This window comes from Anolis sagrei, chromosome X, assembly GCF_037176765.1.
Source record: "Anolis sagrei isolate rAnoSag1 chromosome X, rAnoSag1.mat, whole genome shotgun sequence".
NCBI classification, from domain to species: domain Eukaryota; kingdom Metazoa; phylum Chordata; class Lepidosauria; order Squamata; family Dactyloidae; genus Anolis; species Anolis sagrei.
The window spans coordinates 87,062,484-87,082,144 of NC_090034.1; the positions used below are offsets into that span (position 1 = coordinate 87,062,484).

The 19,661-nt window shown below is 36.2% G+C and overlaps 1 protein-coding gene across 3 annotated transcripts in view; it reads right to left on the bottom strand.

Moving 5' to 3' along the window:
• The window catches only part of LOC132780326 (eyes absent homolog 3), an 84,134-nt gene that overhangs the window by 38,262 nt on the left and 26,211 nt on the right, over positions 1–19,661 (bottom strand). For 2 of the 3 annotated variants that reach the window (XM_060783968.2, XM_060783966.2), the window contains exon 2: positions 5,371–5,474. The exons of the other annotated variant lie outside the window; for it this stretch is intronic. In XM_060783968.2, coding sequence (XP_060639951.2) covers positions 5,371–5,403 — 33 coding nt within the window. In that variant the 5' untranslated portion in view covers positions 5,404–5,474. The remainder of the gene's footprint in view (positions 1–5,370; positions 5,475–19,661) is intronic. 3 annotated transcript variants of the gene reach the window in all.

Sequence of the window (19,661 nt, forward strand, 5' to 3'; positions counted from 1 at the left end):
AAATATTGGAACAATATGGATAAGTCCTTGGCCTTTGAATTAATAAAAAAAGAAGAAGATCTTAACAGAGAATGTATCAACAAAATGCAAGAGGAAATTAGAAGAGACAATTGGCTTTAAGGTATAAAAGGTGAAATATTTTGATCTTGAAGTGCTGAATAAAAATTCAAGATAATTATGGGGAAAAAACTAGAAGGTGATAAACCAAGATGTGGAGAGACTGGAATTGTCCATGCTTAAAAGAATTTCTACAGTCAAAATGAAGGCTTTGTCAATTGTGTTGTTTCTTTTTTAGACCATACCAATTTTATCAAATGATATACCATTGAAAACTATAAAAAAAAAAAACTGTTAAAATTCATTTGACAGTGCAAGAAAATTAAGGATACCTTGTTTCCCCAAAAGTAAGATCTCCCTTGCATGAATTTTTCAGGATTTTTGAGGTTGCTTGAAATATGAGTGAAAGAGGGTCTACCCTAGCAAACCTTTTGTATCGTTACCCCAATACCCCCATGCATATGGGATATATTGAGTATGGTGATCAGATCATGATATGAATAAACATAACAGTTTAAATAATGCACCAGTAAGGCCTTTTCGCGAACCACCATGAGAATTTCAGGGGGGGGGGGCTGAAGACCCTCAAGCCCCCCCCCCCCCCCCGGGCTACCCTTCCCTTGACCCTCACCTTCAGTGGCCTGTGAAGTTCAGCTGTCTCCTCTTCCTTGCAGTTCAGCTTGTGATCAGAGCTTCCTTCCTTGCCTCAAAAGCAGGTAAGGAATGAAGAATCCAACATCACAATTCCTGGCTCCTCCCTTTGGCCAGCGTTGGACCCTTCCTTCCTTATCTGCTGTCCAATACTGGGCAAAGGGAGGGGTTGAGAAGGGAGCCATTGGAGCCTTCCTTTCTTGCTTGGGCTTGAGGAGGCTGCTATTACGTGAGCCTCATTTGCAAACCCAGGTGACAAGTTGAAAGGAGACTGTGAGAGGGCTAACAGGAGTCAGGTCTTTATTTGGGACAAAGAAGGGGAAGGCCAACAGAAGTAGAAGGTTTTGTGTGTGTGTGGGAGGGAGGTATGCTTGCAGGACCCCTTCCTAAACAGTCATGCTGTGTCGACTCACGTTTTCTATGCAAGTTCTGTTTCTTACGGACCACCTTTGGTCCATGGACCACTGGTTGGGAACCACAGACAATGCCCCAAGACACCTATATGAACTTCTACACAAAAAACATTTCACTAAATTGATTCTTTTTCAAAAAATAGAGAAGTGATTGACATATAAAATGTATTACTATGGGAAAATGACCATGATAGATTCAAAACACAGGAAGAATTAATAACAGAAGAGCATGGCTTCAAATGGCATCAATAGAGAGAACAAGTAAAAAGCATTTAAAATAGATAAAAAAATCATGCCTTTGGGGAAAAATGGTATTTGTCATTAAATTGTACACAGATGATGAACACTTTATTGGGAAAATGTATACAATGTTGAAAATCTAGCTGAAAGATTAACAAGTGAAAGAATGTAGAATTAAATGGGCACAAAATTTTGGATATAAAATACACTATGTTTTGATTTAAAGGGAATTTTTTTATAACATGATTTGTAGATGGTAGAACAACAACAGTAACAATAACAACAACAACAGGAGCCCATGAGAACATATCGGGATTTTAGTGCTCTGGACTTTAAAAACCAGGCCCACACAGAAACTATTATGAGCAAACAAGGTCTGTTCACGGAAACTAAATATTCTAGCAGGGTTCACAGTTTCTATAACTTAATATAAAAATCTAATTTTCAGAATGACCAAAATAGAAAAATAAGTCACAGCTGTTCCTAGCATTGTTCTTAAGTGGATCAATTCAGAAATCACAACTAATAATCTGAAGTGGATTTCCAATTCCGATTTGGAGTGTAAGTGCTAACCATAGATTGCCAATTCAGGCTGGATCTACACTGCCATAAAATCTAGAATCTGATCCCAGATTATCTGATTTTAACTGGATTATATGAGTCTACATAGCTATACAATCTAGTTGTCGATCCAGCCCTAGTCCTTCCCTGCATATTCCCAACCTTGGGCTTCCCTGCATATTCCCAACCTTGCTGTGGAAACGGCACCAAAAGACCGGGTTTTCTGCAAATCAAGGCTAAAAGGCAAACTAATGCTTTGTAATTACGCCAAGAACGCTAACAAATACAGATAAGAAATATTAATCTTCTCTTATAGCTGGAATGAGGCCCGTTGTCTAAAAGAATTGCAATTTGATCTCCAAACGCAATTTAAAGATAGGTATCTGGCAGAAATAACCGGTTAGTAATAGTTAGGTTCTAATAAATTAATCAATCTGAGGTACTATGTCAATATGTAGAATTGATACAAACTAACCTCTAATTCAGATCACTAACATAAACCTCACCCGCAATTTGAGGCTTATACCAAAGAAAAAATCCACTAAAGCAGATTCTTGGAGCAGTTTTACTTTTTTAAGGGTCCTAATCCACCTCATATAGGAGTCAAACGATCAAGACCCAACTATCTTGTTACTTTGAATATTTTTATATTCAAGAAAAAAATGGGAAGCTGGGAAAAATCTAACAATTTTCAGAAGTGCAGATAAAATATCACAATAAAAGTAATATAACATAGAGCAGTGAGTTGTCTTGTTTTTGTTTCTCCAGCTGGGAAATCCTTCTAGTGTTATCGACATGATGAATATTTCCACATTTTCTGTATTTAAAAATATTGTTATGCTGCAGAGTACCTTTAGTTTTTTGGGACTTTTTTAGAGTGTTTTCCAAATGTTCCTTTTTGCAAATACATGGGCAGTGTCTATCTTTTCAAAATGATGGGTGCTTTTGGGTCATCTTCGAAGTCACTTCTGACTTGTCTTTGCTTTGTTTCATACTGTTCACTAATGGTCATGCCATCACTAATGGCTTTTTAAAGAACTCTCGGGTAGCACTTTATTTCCTGGAAACTTTGTTTATAATTCCAACACCAATCTATCTCTAAGATCTCTAAGTCCTATGTTTTCTAGTTACTAAATATGTTACTGTTGTTTATATAATTTATGTCTAATGCCGGCTATGTTAATTTTTTTTTGAGACGTGGTTGTTTGTTTTATGTTTATTATTTATGATTTGAATCTGGCATTGTATGTTTGCCTTCTTTTGTTGTAAATCCACCCTGAGTCCCTTTGGGGAGAAAGGGTAGAATATAAATTTATAATAATAATAATAATTATTATTATTATTATTATTATTATTAAACATAATGGCATGCTGTATAAAATATTTACATGAGAAAAAGAAGAAAAGACCAGGAAAATAATCACATTTTTAAAACTTTCTTTTGTAATTGTTATTTGTGAAAGAACACTGAAAAGGTGTCTTTAGAAAGAAAACAATGGATGGAGAATTAGAATGGAAAAAAATTATCAAGTTCTGAGTTGTGAGTTTTCTGGGCTGTATGGTCATGTTCCAAAAGCATTCTCTCCTGATGTTTCACCCACATCTATGGCAAGCATCCTCAGAGGTTATGAGGTGAAACCTTAGGAGAGAATACTTCTGGAACATGGCTATACAGCCCAGAAAACTCACAACAACCCAGTGATTCCGACCATGAAAGCCTTCAATAATACATGATCAAGTTCAACATTTATTTCTACAGTGAAATCTATAAACCTATTTTCTTGCCTCATATAAATTTCTGACATATTAAATTGTTCAAAAGCTTAGTGAAACAAAATCTCTCCCCCCACTTCATCATAGAGATATGGCTATTTAGGCGGTACAGCTATTTGAATGGATAAATCCAAGTTTGCGATCTAGTTGTTTGAAAAAAATGGTGGCGATGCGGCACTAATATGTCCGAATAACAGAAATCCAATCCCAGCCCTTTTTGAGTTAAGCACTCAAAGCCTAGGCACGGGTGGGACCAATCTGTCAGTTTCAGCTTCTTCCACACTTGAACGATTAAGTTTCAATTTATTTTCATTCAGAATTAGATGTTCAAACTGTGGTAATTTTTTTAAACAAAAACAAACTGAAATACATTCTTATTCATTTATTCAGAAACCCACTGAAAATATGTTGAGCATAATTTACAAAACTATCTATTTATTGTAGATACTTCAATTGCCATTTGTGTACCTTCACAGAAAGGCCGACAGGAATTCTGCTTTTCTAGTTAATCCCAAAACGCCAGATTTAAATATTTGTAGGAAAGCAATCTCGACAGAAACCTGATAACATTAATAATAATATAATAGTTATTATTATTATTTGTACCCTGCCACCATCTCCCCAAAGAGACTTGAGGCGGCTCACAGACGCACTCCAATTAACAAATCTATGCTTCCATAGTACTGTATTATCTACGTGCCAAATTGCAGGCCTTCAAGAAATACTATAAGAAATCTGATATACCAATTTTTAATATTTAACCTGAAATAACCTGAACTATATGATTGTGGTTTAGAAAACAGCTTTTTTGTATTGATTCATGAATCAGTTCTTGATTTGTCAAGCAAGTATAAGTGGGGTTGTTGTAGGTTTTTTCGGGCTATATGGCAAGCATAGATGCAGGCGAAACGTCAGGAGAGAATGCCTCTAGAACAGTGCTTCTCAACCTGGGGTTCCCAGATGTCTTTGGCCTATAACTCCTAGAAATCCCAGCCAGTTTACCAGCTGTTAGGAATTCTGGGAGTTGAAAGCCAAAAACATCTGGGGACTCCAGGTTGAGAACCACTGCTCTAGAACATGGCCATATTGCCCGAAAAAAACCTACAACAACCCTGTGATTCCGGCTATGAAAGCCTTTGACAATACAAATATAAGTGCTTTTTTCATAAAAAGGCACAAAAATCAGAAAGTACTAAAAAAAGAGTAAGGGTTTTAGAAATTATAATTGAAAATATGCTCATGAATCTCTATATAAATATATATGTATTTGTCTTTTTTTTGCACAACTGGTTACTGAGTAGCTCCTAAGCCCGAATTTCCAACTGTTAAAAAATGGTAACGACCCCTTTCCTTCTCAAGATATGGTCATTTTCACTCTACTGTAACAATAAAGCAAGAAAATTCCTTAATTCATGATTTTAAAACTCCTTCTGCAATTTTTTTCAAAATGAAAACTCTAAATATATTGGAATATTTAATAATAATAATAATAATAATAATAATGTATTTAGAATATCTTGTTTTTTTGTTATATTTGTTGTAACAAATGCCTTACAGAATGCTAAAAAATCTACTCCCTTTTTCTATTTCTGCAAGACAAAACAGAACAAATGCAATCATTTCCAAATTGCAGTATCTTCTTCTATTGTTCAGGCAAATTCTTTTGCATACTCACAGGCTGTTCAGTTAGATCTTGTGCCTCTTCCATGGATGAGCGTATTTTGAAAACTGCTCCAATGTGCAGAAGGTCTGTCTGTCTTCCTCTGCCGTCTTCAATGCCTGTTTCAAAAGGTGTTCATGGCTTTAAGTACTTTGGGGAACGCTTATCATTGAGGCTATCAGTGACCATAACCCTGTCTCTAATGGACCGTTTTCTAAACATGTGTGGGTTATTGAAAAATAAGAGACCAATTTACACACGAGGGGAGAAGATGGAAGTACGATATGACCATTAAATTCCAACTCGTAATATATAGGACAAGATAACAAAAGCAAGTGTATGTGTGCACCCCATGGCACGTGGCAGATTCCCTTTGTATTTCTTTGTCAGGCAATTGTTGCAGGAGAAAACATTCCATATTTTCAAAAGGTCCACGTGTGAGGTAGGATTACCAGAGTTGCATTAAAATGAGAAAAGTCCCGGTCATAGCATTGATGACTGCTTTGATAGGATCTAACCTGCTTTAATTGAGAGCATTTATATAAGTTGCACACACGTGCGCAGAAACATACGTAAACACCAACCAGGGCAAAAGTTAATAAGAGCATGTTTTGATGATCAGTTTGCTGCCATAATTGCTCCTAAAGATGTCAATTTTTAAATGACCAAACAGTAAAATTTTGAAATTAAAGGCCAAGATCCTTAAGCGATTCATGTACATTGAGGCATTCTGTCTTTTTCTTGGAGTTGAAAAATTCAGTCACCCAAAAACCACAGCCAAAGGTTGATCCCAGACCCTCCCAAGCAGCAATAGTGGGAGACCAGAACTCCTATCAGAAAGGAACAATCATGAATCCATATCACAGTTTGGAAAAGTTACTTTTTGGGATTCCAACTCCTACTGCCTTATCACACCAGAGCATGGATCCACGTTAAATCCGGTTTCTGCCTCCTGCAGAATTCTGGGGTTTGTAGTTTAGTGAGGCCCAGGACTTGACTAGCTGAGCAAGTTAAAGAACCCTCCCCTAAACTACAAACCCCAGAATTCTGCAGGAGGCAGAAACTGGATTCAAAGTGGAGCCATGCTCTAGTGTGATGAGGTCCAAAGTGTGACCATGGTGTGGCTATTCTGAGAGTTAGATTAAAAAATGGCATTCCCAAACTCTGCTACACATAAAAGCATTCAATTCTCACTTGATCCTTGATGCAGAACACTTTAAAAAGTGACTTTTACTTCTAGCAGTTAGTATTCAAATTATCTTGCAATTTAATTGAGAGTAATAGCATACTGAGAAATATACAATAGTACACAAAACCAAAGTGCCCATCTATAAAAACAATAATTCAGCTAATTAAGAACAAAAGAGAGAGAACTTTAAAATACTATTGAATTATCCATCTACTTAAAAGAAAGTAGGGAGAGATTCGGGTCAGTCTCTATACCAGGGGTCCTCAAACTTTTTACACCAAGGGCCAAGTCACAGTCCCTCAAACTGTTGCAGGGCCAGGTTATAATTTGAAAAAAGCATGAATGAATTCCTATGCACACTGCACATATCTTATTTGTAGTCCAAAAAACACTTAAAAACAATACAATAATTAAAATGAAGAACAATTTTAACAAACATAAACTTATTAGTATTTTAATGAAAAATGTGGGCCTGCTTTTGGATGATGAAATAGGATTGTTGTTGTTGTTGTTGTGTGCTTCCCAGAGTAAAGGGTAACTGCATGAATAAGAGTGCTAGACAACAGACTATTTGTTCAATACAGCAGTACCCTTCTTACAAGCAATACAGCAGCTCATTTGAAAAAAAAATCATTTTGGGGGTCTTTTTTAATCAGTAGTGGTGTCATAGCTGTGGGACTTGCCTCTCATCATAAAAAACATCAAGCCCCTTGTCTCTCCATCTTTAGACACTTTGTTCCGGTTTGGAGGATTAGGGTTCATAATCTCTGTTATGACTCATTTTGTGCTGATATATTTTTCCGTGTTGGTTGCATTACCGTCTATACCATAAGCTACTATGGTAACAGCGCTCCATGCAATCATGCCGGCCACATGACCTTGTCTACGTATAACGCTGGCTCTTCGGCTTAGAAATGGAGATAAGCACCAACCCCCAGAGTCGGACACGACTGGACTGCCAGGGGAAACCTTTACCTTACTTTGGAAGTACATACACTTTTTTAAATTAGAGGATTACATGAAACAATAAACAAGAAAGTAAACAAATAAATAAATAAAGCCCTACACCTGCCTGCAAAACAGTACATTCCCCTGTATTCTTATTTATTTATTTATTTATTGCATTTCTATCCCGTCCTTCTCAACCCCCGAAGGGGGACCCAGGACGGCTTGCAATGGGCCCCATTCCGAAGCCATTACATATCAAATTACAAAATTAAAACCACAATGAGACATAAAAGCATAATTAACAATACACAAGCCATAGTTAAAACAGTAAAACAGTCTTATCAGCCATATCGTCATTCCAGTCACATTCCCTTAAAGTGCTGTTCGCATCTATTGTCCAAAAGCCTGGTCCCAAAACCATGCCTTTAGTTTCTTTCGAAAAACTAGGAGGGAAGTGGTCGATCTTACCTCAGTTGGGAGTGTGTTCCATAGGCAGGGGGCCACCACCGAGAAGGCCCTGTCTCTCGTCCCCACCAGGTGCATTTGTGCTGTTGACGGGAGCGAGAGCAAGGCCTCCCCGGATGATCTTAGGTTTCAAGGTGGGACATAGGGGTGGATGCATTCAGACAAGTAAGCTGGGCCAGAACCGTATAAAGAACAATTCCTCCAGAACAGTGACTCCCAATCTTTGGTCCTCCATTTGTTTTGGACTTCAGCTTCCACAATTCCTAACAGCTGGAAAATTGGCTAAGATTTCTGGAAGTTGAAGTCCAAAACAACTGAAGGACCAAAGATTGGCAACCACTGCTCTAGGACAACCAACTCCACAGTTAGTTTCTATGACCATCATTGTTTACAGTGCAGCAAACAAAGATAGACCTTTTCGGCATCCTAGCAACGGGGCATCCTCAACATTGAGTCTCTGTACTATACCAGATAAAGACATATATATTTCCAATCGTTCCTGAATTCAGGGAATGTTTTCACGTCATATTAAGACAATGACAAATTACAACTAAACATGCTACTTTATTGTGTTCTTGGATCAGAAGCCAAAATACAGGTTGAATATCCCTTACCCTAATTCCAAAATCTGAAATTTTCCAAAATTTGGGTAGCTGAGATCATGACACCTTTGCTTTTTGATGGTTCTAGGTACATATATTTGTTTCATGAAGTAAATTATATAAAATTATCTTCAGGCTGTGTGTATAAGGGGGATATGAAACATAAATTAATTTTGTGTTTAGCCTCAGGTCCCATCTTCAATATATCTCATTATGTATATGCAAGTATTCCAAAATCTGGAAAACTCTGAAATGCAAAACACTTCTAGTCCCAATCGTTTCGGATAAGGGATAATGTAACATGTAATACAAACTGCAGGTTGAAGATTACCAATCAAGATTTTAGGAGCAGGATAACAAGCAGATTTCTCCCGCATGACATATTATTCTAGGGACTTAATGACCACACTCAAACAGACAATAAATAAGTCAGCTAGCTTGCCTTTCTCCATCTCCACAGTCTACCAAAACATGGAGTTTATACAGCCAATATTTATTTATTTTAGCAAATGTAACTGTAAGGTGTTCAAAATGAAATTTTCAGTAAGCATATTCCTTATATTCCAGCCGTTTCTGACTTAGACTGCTCTGATCTCTCTGGACCTGTTATACTATATGCTATAACCATGGTTTCATTAGTCTCGAGGCTAATGTTACTCTTCTGACAAATTACCCACTAGAAATTAACACATGATCTTCTGCTTGATATGCCAGGCCCTACAACTAGCGAGGCACTTGAGAACCTCTGTATGCTTTCACTATAAAATCCTAGCTGCGGAGATTATTTCTTGTACCTGTAAAAATGAAGCAATTCGGCTAAAACTCTTTTCTATCCTGCACTGTTTTATATGCACCACTTGCCTTAAAAAAAACCCCTAAAATGTATAATAGGATGAGAAACAAGAATTGGCTGAGACCACAAATAGTACATGAAAACTATGAAGCAATGCTAAAAATTAAATATTTCAATATTTGTAATGTTATAATAATTTTCTTAAATCCTCTAATCTCTTTAACAGCCTGCATTGAGAATGATGTATGATTCACATTACGTAAGGTTAAGGAAACCCAAGCAATTAAAAATATAAACTCATTGTAAAACTATGACAAGATTAACATAGCCATAAATATATTAATTTTTTTCAAAATTTAAATGTTCATTTGAATTGTATGTTGTTTCAAGGTACTGAATAGTTTCCTATATGTAAAGCTGCCTCGAGTCCCCTTTGAGGTTGAGAAAGGCAGGGTATAAATAGGGTAAACAAATAAAGAAATGAAATTTGTGCACTGATACACACACACAAACAAATATATATACATCCATAGACACATGCCATATATATTCAGACGAAACCACAAAGTGTTTCTTCCAGGAATGTGAGTAGATTATTGCATCCCAAAATGCTCAAACCATTTACAATGCATAAAAATGTTTTTGCCTGGTACCTACAGTAAAAATTGTGATGCCACACAATCTCTATTGGAAGGGCATTCTGAAATAAGGAGAGAGTTTACAACATAGGGAAAAAACCTAAACAACAGAGAAGAAAAAACCAGGCACAGATTAACACCTCCCAGCAAGAGATTTTCCCAGGCTCAGGCAGGCCTTCAAATGCTAATGAAGGTGATCAGCTAAACATTCACACCTAACTGCAGCAGGGAAGAGCTCCTTGCCCCACCCCAGCCATTCCACAGATATATAAACCCATTTTTTCTACTTCCAACAGACCTCACAACCTCTGAGGATGCTTGCCATAGATGCAGGCGAAACGTCAGGAGAAATGCCTCTAGAACATGGCTCTATAGCCCAAAAAAACCCACAAGAACCTAGTGATTCCAGCCATGAAAGCCTTCGACAATACAAAAAACCTTTATCTTATGATGATATAAAACAACGGAAAAATGTGGGACTACTAATCCCATCAGTCCCATCCAAACCCATGGGAGTTGTACTCCTTCAAATCTGGATAGCACTGGCCTTTTGATAAAAAAGCACCGAGAGAGAAATGCTTCAGCAAATGATATATCAAATTATTAACATAAATAGTAGGAGGTTATACATCACACTAGACCGGGATATCCGTAGGGATACCAAGGTGCTTGTTTATAAAGCTATTGTCCTCCCAACCCTGCTATATGCCTGCGAAACGTGGACTGTCTACAGATGTCACATGCAACTCCTGAAACGATTCCATCAGTGCTGCCTCCGGAAAATCCTGCAAATCTCTTGGGAAGACAAGCGGACAAACGTCAGCGTGCTGGAAGAAGCAAAGACCACCAGCATTGAAGCGATGGTCCTTTGCCATCAACTCTGCTGGACCGGCCACGTTGTCCAGATGCCCGGCCACCGTCTCCCAAAGCAGTTGCTCTACTCCGAACTCAAGAACGGAAAATGGAATGTTGGAGGACAGGAAAAGAGATTTAAAGATGTGCTCAAAGTCAACCTTTAAAACTCTGGCATAGACACTGAGAACTGGGAAGCCCTGGCTCTTGAGTGCTCCAGCTGGAGGTCAGCTGTGACCAGCAGTGCTGCAGAAATTGAAGAGGCACGAATGGAGGGTGAAAGAGAGAAATGTGCCAGGAGGAAGGTGCGTCAAGCCAACCCCGACCGAGAGCACCTTCCACCTGGAAACCAATGCCCTCACTGTGGAAGAAGATGCAGGTCAAGAATAGGGCTCCACAGCCACCTACGGATCCACAAGAATACTGATCCTGGAAGACTATCCTACTCGTCCAACGAGGGATCGCCTAAAAAATATATCACACTGAAAATTCTTCGCAGAAGACCTAAAAACAAACAGTTTCACAGAATGGAAGTGTTGATGATCATAAAGCCATGCTAGGAATCTATTGCAATTTGTAAGATCACTTATCAGCAATGCGTGGCTGCATTAGGATTTATAAGATTGTTTATGAACAATAATGTCATTTGTGCATTAACACCTGTACGAATGTTTAACAATTTGCCTTCATTTTTAACTATTTTCATTGTAATATAACATTCCATACTAAAGATATTCCAACAGCTTTGTCCCTTGCCTCTTTGAAACCCTAACATTTTAAAGTGATGGGTTGGGAAAAAAACCGACTTGCATATTTTATGGGAAACTCTGGTCTGAAGAAAACTGACTGTTACAATAATGGAGTATGTGAATTGCACTGCTCTGTAGACGTTGTACTGCAACTCCCAATAGTGACAACAAACATAAGTAATAGTGATGAATGCTGGGATTTACAACCCATTAACATTTGGAAAGCTAGACATTTCTTTCCCTTGCTGTTCAAGACCCAACAAAGACTCCACAACAAGGTCAAGATGGGAATATTCTCCAAAAGCCTTAAGTGCATGCATAAGGTTTATAAAAAGTTTTTCCCCTCTAGCATTGTTTATGAAGAATTAAATTAAATAAGATTCCCATGCCAAACAAAGCTGTTTGGTTGTTGTTGCTTTATTCAACTACCAAAAAGGTAATGGTGTTCTGATGATAATTCTGAAAAGAACACCAAATCCAATGTAATGGTTTGGAAAAGAACACCAAAATCCAAATGTAACTGTAAGGTGTTCAAAATGAAATTTTCAGTAAGCATATTCCTTATATTCCAGCCGTTTCTGACTTAGACTGCTCTGATCTCTCTGGACCTGTTATACTATATGCTATAACCATGGTTTCATTAGTCTCGAGGCTAATGTTGCTCTTCTGACAAATTAACCCACTAGAAATTAACACATGATCTTTTGCTTGATATGCCAGGCCCTGCAAGTACCGAGGCACTTGAGAACCTCTGTATGCTTTCACTATAAAATCCTAGCTGCGGAGATTATTTCTTGTACCTGTAAAAATGAAGCAATTTGGCTAAAGGATAATGATCATGCTTAGAGTAAACTCTACTAAATTGGGTGCAGACTTAATCTTACTTATGAACAGATCCATTGACATCAATGGGCCAACTGTGCTAGTACCAAACCAAGACCAGTTGTATGTGTCTACACAACAATGGGAAATACACTGAACACAGGAAACAAAAACACAGCCACCAAAATCCAGACTGCAGTACTCAAACTGAAATTACTACAGGTGTATGTCAAATGTAGGCTGGATCTATTTTGCCATATTATCCAGCATCTGATCTCAGATTATCTACTTTGAACTGGATTATATGAATCTACACTGCCATATAATCCAGTCCAAAGCAGGTAATCTGGGGTTATATGGCAGTATAGATGGAGCCGTAGTTGTAAACTCTGTCTGTGTGTGTGTCAAGACCATACAATTCCAAAATTCGTGTCAACTTACTTCTACACATCAAAGTTCCCTTCCACATAAGAAAACAGAACCACAGGGAAAAATTAGGTTACAGCCATTCCATATTGTCCTTCAATGGAAGCTTCTTCCTCACACCTCCATCCTTCATGCTTCTTTCCTGGCATATAACACAAAGCCAATGTTCCATATTATGTTCATACCAATTGTCCAGTTAGGGAATACGGTAAGTCATTAATTGGTCAGCCTCAGAACACTTGCTACATTCCTAAAAGCAACAACCGCGTGCTTCAATGTAAGCACACCCACGGCTGCCTACTTAAAATTAAAATCCGCTTTACTAAAATATCATTGTACCTGGATAAACAAATATGGTGGGGCAATTTAATTACAATCATGCCATTACAAACATTAACATTACTTCTACGATGTTCTAATTCTGTTTCAGTTTTTGCTCTCCTTGTAAATAAAAATAATAATCTGGATAAATGTATCATAGAAACTATTTTTTAAAAGGAATGTGAATTTGAATATGTCACAAACCATGTTATCTTTATATATAATTCCTCTACTTGGCAGAAATTAGTTTTCTATAAACAAACTTTTTGATTTATTTCTATTCAGTTTCAGCATAAATCCTATGCTCCATTTTTAAAACAAACTGGGTGCTTTCCCTCATCTGAGTTAGAGACAATCTTTTACTTTGTACATACTATAAAACTTTACATATTTATTAATTCTTAATTTCTTAATTCTATAAGATCAGCCCTTTTAAATAACTTAATAAATCAATTACCATAAAAGCTAATGCAGGTTGAATATACCTTGTCCAGAAATCCAAAATGCTCCAAAATCCAAAACTGAGATAGAGATACCTTTCCTTTGATGGTCCACTGTGCACAAACTTTGTTCCATGCACCAAATTATTAGAAATATTAGATATAACATTATCTTTCCTATAGCTGAATATGAAACATTAATTAATTTTGTTTTTAGACTTGAGTCCCATCTCTAAAGTACTTGCAAATATTCAAAAATTGTAAAAAACCAAAATCCAAAAGAACCCTGGTCCCCAAGCATTTCAGATAAGAGATATTCAACCTTTAGTATGTTTATCTTACATCTTACTAGCTTTCCAATAATCTTTAGTTTTATAGAATAATAATAATACACTTTATTTATATTCCACCTTTCTCCCCTAGGGGACTCAGAGCGGATTACAGCATTCAGATACATAGGCAAATATTCAATGCCTTTACAGTCATATACAATGAGACACACAAACACAAACAAAGGCAGAAGCTTCTTTCATTTCCGGCTTCTGGAGGTGCTGCTCATCGCTGGCTTTGGGGAGGTACACCCCTTAATAATTACTTTAAATAGCATTTAATCTAAACATGATAACACTGAACATTTACTTTTATGTTTGAACTAATCATTACTTATGGCCTATTATTCCAAATCTACTGCATGCTCACTGAACATAACAGAGGGTAGGTTATCCCATTTCTTTCTGCAAATATTTTGTGGTTTATTCAAATCTAAAAGCAATTAAAAAATATCCAACCACTCTTTTAAATTTTGTTGAAATAATTTAGATTTCCTACCAAAAATAGAATAATTTAGAATTGCACTATTTTTTATTAGCAAAACATGTAAGATAGCTAATCTTTTTCAATTTAAGAAGGAATTTTCCACATAGACACAGACATGTTTACATATAATTATATCTAAGGATGGTTCTAAGTTATCATGGTGTCTTATTGACTGATATACAGGACTTATGAAGACAGAAATTGTAAGATCATGTCTCTATTTCTTTGAAAAATATAATGTGGTTGATAAATGTGAGAATCTCTTTTTTCTAGGAGTAAGCATTTTAATATTCTGCCATAATGTGCATTAATTGTTTTGATGTTTACTTTAACTTTAGTGAAGATAAAAATCAAAAATGCCAAAAATGAGATCAGACTGGGATAAAAAACTTATTTAACTGCATAATAATAAGCAAGAACACCAGTTCCTCTCTGAACGGTTTTTGTATCAATATCTTTATTATTTGTAATATATTTATAATAATATAATAATAATAACTTCATTTTTATATCCCACCATCATCTCCCCTAGGGGACTCGAGGTGGCTTACAGAGGGACAAGCCCAACAATTACAGATAAAAACAAAGACACAAATAAAATCAATCAAATAAAAAGAATAAAACATAACAATAATAATATATGTATATCTTTATTCAAGCCATGCATAAAATTACAGTATATGATTTTGAAACAATTATTCTGTATTAATTGTGTAATATTCTGATATAATTTTGGAGTGGTGGACAGATAAATATTAATATTTAAATCAGAATTAGTCACTAATACTGAAAAAATAACCACCAAAGATGCCCATATGAATGGTGGTATTATAAGCAATACTGTATGTGAATTCTGAACATGAAAAATGTAGTACCCTACTCAGTCATCTGCTTTCCACTAAAAATGCACTACCTGATTGTGAGGATTAGAGTTCTGCACAGGTTACTCCTCTTAATCTGATGCGTTTCTAGATGCAAGGAGTCGCTGGGTGCTAAAAACATCTGTTAGACCACTATGTTAAGTGGGGAGTGGGGCAGCTGTAGCAGAGCTAAGTAGGGTCTTTCCATTACCAGATTTTTCGGCTAAGGTTTTAGTTTAATACTCTCTTTAGCATTAGCTAAAACAAGAACAGAACAGTGTTGGTACTCTGCAACCAAATCTTGATGATGGAAACTAAGTAATTAAAAAAATGTTTTCAGCATTTTACTCCACGCCACTCTACAGATGCATCATTAAACCAAACCATTTCATGTCCACTGTGCAGTTAATGTAAATGCAAATCTTATCTTTCTCATATTAGTAACAGATAAAATGTCCAAAATTCTTCAAAATCCTAAATCTTTATTTCTGTGGAAACTTAATGGTCTGCTTGCAGATCTAAGGCAGGGGTCCTCAAACTAAGGCCCGAGGGCCGAATACGGCCCTCCAAAGTCATTTAGCCGGCCCTTGCTCAGGGTGAACCTAAATCTGAAACGATTTGAAAGCACACAACAACAGCAACCCTATCTCATCAGCTAAAAGCAGGCCCACAATTCCCATTGAAATACTAATAAGTTTATATTTATTAAAATTGTTCTTCATTTTAATTATTGTATTATTTTAAGATATGTGCAGTGTGTATAGGAATTCATTCATTTTTTCCAAATATAATCCGGCCCTCCAACAGTTTGAGGGACTGTGATCTGGCCCTCTGTTTAAAACGTTTGAGGACACCTGATCTAAGGTGATATATTAGTCAGAGGATTCCTCTATGAACCATTCCAATTAATTAACAACCCCCCCCCCAAAAAACCCTGTTTAATTCCATGTATTAGACAATTTGTATGTGTTTGCATCTGCCAAATTTATTTAAAGATACTGAAACTCAGATGGAAACCAAATACATCAGGAGTTGTGGACTTCTAATTCTATACCCAAATCTCCTGAAAGAACTAGATCCAAAAACAGTGGCACAAAGAATACAGGATATAGAGGCTCAGAAAGACATTGCCACCTTTAGTAAAGCCGGCTCACTAAAATGGTTGTCGCTTCAAACATACTTTTCAAACAACCGAATACCTAAAGACAGAAATGCCTAAACATCTAAGGAGGGTATTCACTAGAACCAGATTTGAACAGACAGATACGATGGTTAAACATGGAAGGTTTAACCAAGTTCCATATAATGAGCGTTTCTGTATTTGTGGGGCGATAGAGGTAGAGGATATTACACATGTACTGTTTAGTTGTATATTGTACAACAAAGAGAGAAATCAATATTTTGGACCATGCATTATACAGAAGACTCACTGGGATCCCCATATCAAAACTAGATTCTTAATGGCTGGCCAGAATGCTAAGATAACACATCAAACAGCCCTTTTCCTTCATAAAGAAACTCAGCTGAGAACTGCGTATCTGGAGGAGATTGGGGTAAACTGTAGGGGTGACGCAGATATCTGAAGTGGGTGGGATTGTGTAATAGCTGGTCTATTTTAACCTTTGTTTTAACCTTTGTTTTTAATTTTTGTGGTTTGAAATTTTACCTTGGCATTTTAATGATGCTATTTTTAATTATCTTTTAATTTAATCAAGTTTGAATGTATGTTAGTTCACTATTATGGAAGTCCTAGGATAGTGATTATTGTCTATTTGTTTACATTTCTGTTTTTGTTTTAAATGTTGATATGGTCAGTGGACTAATCAATAAACTTTGCTTACCTCAAATAATTGTGGGTTACGTTTTACGAGCAGTAAACAAAATTTCCATTATGTATCATATGTTTAATAAATTGCTTAAACAATGGATTAAAGACAGAGATTTTGTCTCTAAACACCAGTTACTATATTTTAAAATTCAGCAAACACTGTAATGTTAATGGAAGCATTTGCTAAATGATGATAAAAGGTTTCATTACATGTTTCACTAATTTAGGCCAGACAAAGTATATATGCTGAATGTTATTCAACTTTTAACTAAAGTTTTCTTACTTCGGCTATGGAACTCCCTCCCCAGCAAAATCAGGTTGTCTCCCTCCCTCCTGACCTTCAGAAAGCATGTAAAAACGTGGCTTTGGGACCAAGCCTTTGGCCAATAGTGCAGTGCAATAAGTGATTATGGAAAATGTGCAATGACATTTTGATTATGATCTCGGATGTTGTGGTTTTAATAATGTGCTTTTATATTGGTATGATTTTAAGTTCATGATTTAATGTATATGTTTATATTATGTCTGTTGTGTATATGGCATCGAATTGTTGCCTTTGTAACAATAAAGAAATTACTAGCTTTTTGGAGGAAGTGCTGATTTTACTTCCGCAAATATCAATGTGGGGGTTGTTATGGTTGAAAATTCTCAGCATACATTTTAAGCAGCAGAACAAAGAAATATTAATTTATTGTATTGATGAAATATTCAACCATTTTTTATCCTTCAGACTTTTAAAAAAGATTTAGTGCAGCAGTTACACTTAGAAGTTATTTATTTCTAGCTTCTTTGGACTGTGTTAAAATAAAATCTCTTGCTTCCTAAAATTTCTGCAGTGAGAAAGGAGAGAAAGAAACTTTGACAAAATAGTTTGAAACTAGCTTCATCTGCATATCAAAATATGCAAATGTAATAAACCAATGGATTATGGCTGCATACCTAGACACATTTACGTGGGACTGCACCCCTTTTAGCCTACTGGGGATCCCGTATGAAAAGAGATGTATAGAATTGCAGTTTTAAAAGCCTGCACTGTGAGAGAAGAGTTCAAAAGGTTAGAGATGTATTGGAACTGAAAACAAAGCAAACGGACGGAAATGAGGGCAAAAGTATGTGTTACCAACATTCTGACTTCAAAAATAAATAGATGAAAAGTGACCATTGAAGGTGGCAATCAAAACATGTTCCTAATCTTTTCCCCACCAGTTGCTTTTCCCCATATAATGTGCCCTTTCCAAAGTAATTTTCCTCCCAACGGTAGGAGGAATGGGGATATTGGTCCCTATGTCATTCTTCTTACAAGAAAAAACGTATTTGACGGGAATTTTGAGAGGGAAAATGATTAGCAAGGAAAAGGTTAAACAATTCTTTATGGTCCTCTTCCACTCCCAACAGGATGCTCCTCTTTCACTCCTAACACCAGTTTTCAATAGTTATTTTTTATTTATTCATTTTTTTTTAAAAAAGAAGAAAACATTACACAGAATTCTGAATAATATTCAACTGTCTATGAAAGGCAGCGTAAATTTCTGTTTCACTCTTCCCTATGCCACCTGCCGTCACATAGCGCAAGATTTACTGAGATTTAACTGACAACGGTTGTTTTTCAAGAAACTATTTTCACTTAATTAGTCTATCTTCTTAATATATATAATCTTTATTGAGAAGTTTTTCTTTTAAAATACAAGCTAATAGAATTGAAATAACATAGAAAGCAAAGAATGAGAAAAAGAAAAAGAAAGATTAAAAAAAGGGAGAAATAGAGAAAAGGAAAGAAAAGTGAATAAAAAAAGAAAACAATAGCAGCAGATAAATAGTTAAAAACCAGGAGAAAGATGATATACATCTCCTTTATTGGCTTCCTAAGCATCTTCCAAGTGGCTTTTCCTTTTCTTTCTTCCGTCTTAATTTTTCTTCCCTCTTATTTTCTCTTCCTTTTATATTATTGTATTTCCATTATTCTGTTTCAAATAGTTTGTCACTTTTGTCCAATCAGTTTCTCTTATTGGAGTCCCTTTATTTTTTGACATCAGATATGTTAAACTATCCATGTTTCTACGATTTTTTTCTATCCAATCCTTGTCTTCTGGAATCTCTTCTTCCATAATTTTGCGTAGCAGATTCTTGCAGCAGTATTTAGTAGGAAAAGGAGCTTATCCGTATTTTTATCTAACTTTAACACTTAATTAGTCTATTTTCAACACCAACTTGGCTTTCCGCTAATAAGGAAATGACCAATTATTTGCAGATCGCAGAAGCGAAACACAGTGAAGAGCCCTCTATATGAAAGCAGCAATATTACCTGCCTGCCTTATTGTAGGATGAAAATGATTCAGCATGGAAGAGAATGAGAAATGATAAAAGATCCGTGCCTCTTGCCTGTGATAATGAAGCAAGATGAAGCAAACTTACGCACCAACTATTAGCATTCACAGGTCCAAAGAGAAAGACATTTCCTAGTAAAGTTAGCCTCACTATTTATCTCAGAGCTTTCCAAACTATGTGTCATGATTCTGGGGTTTGTAGTTTAGGGAGAAGCCTTTAACAGCCTCACTGA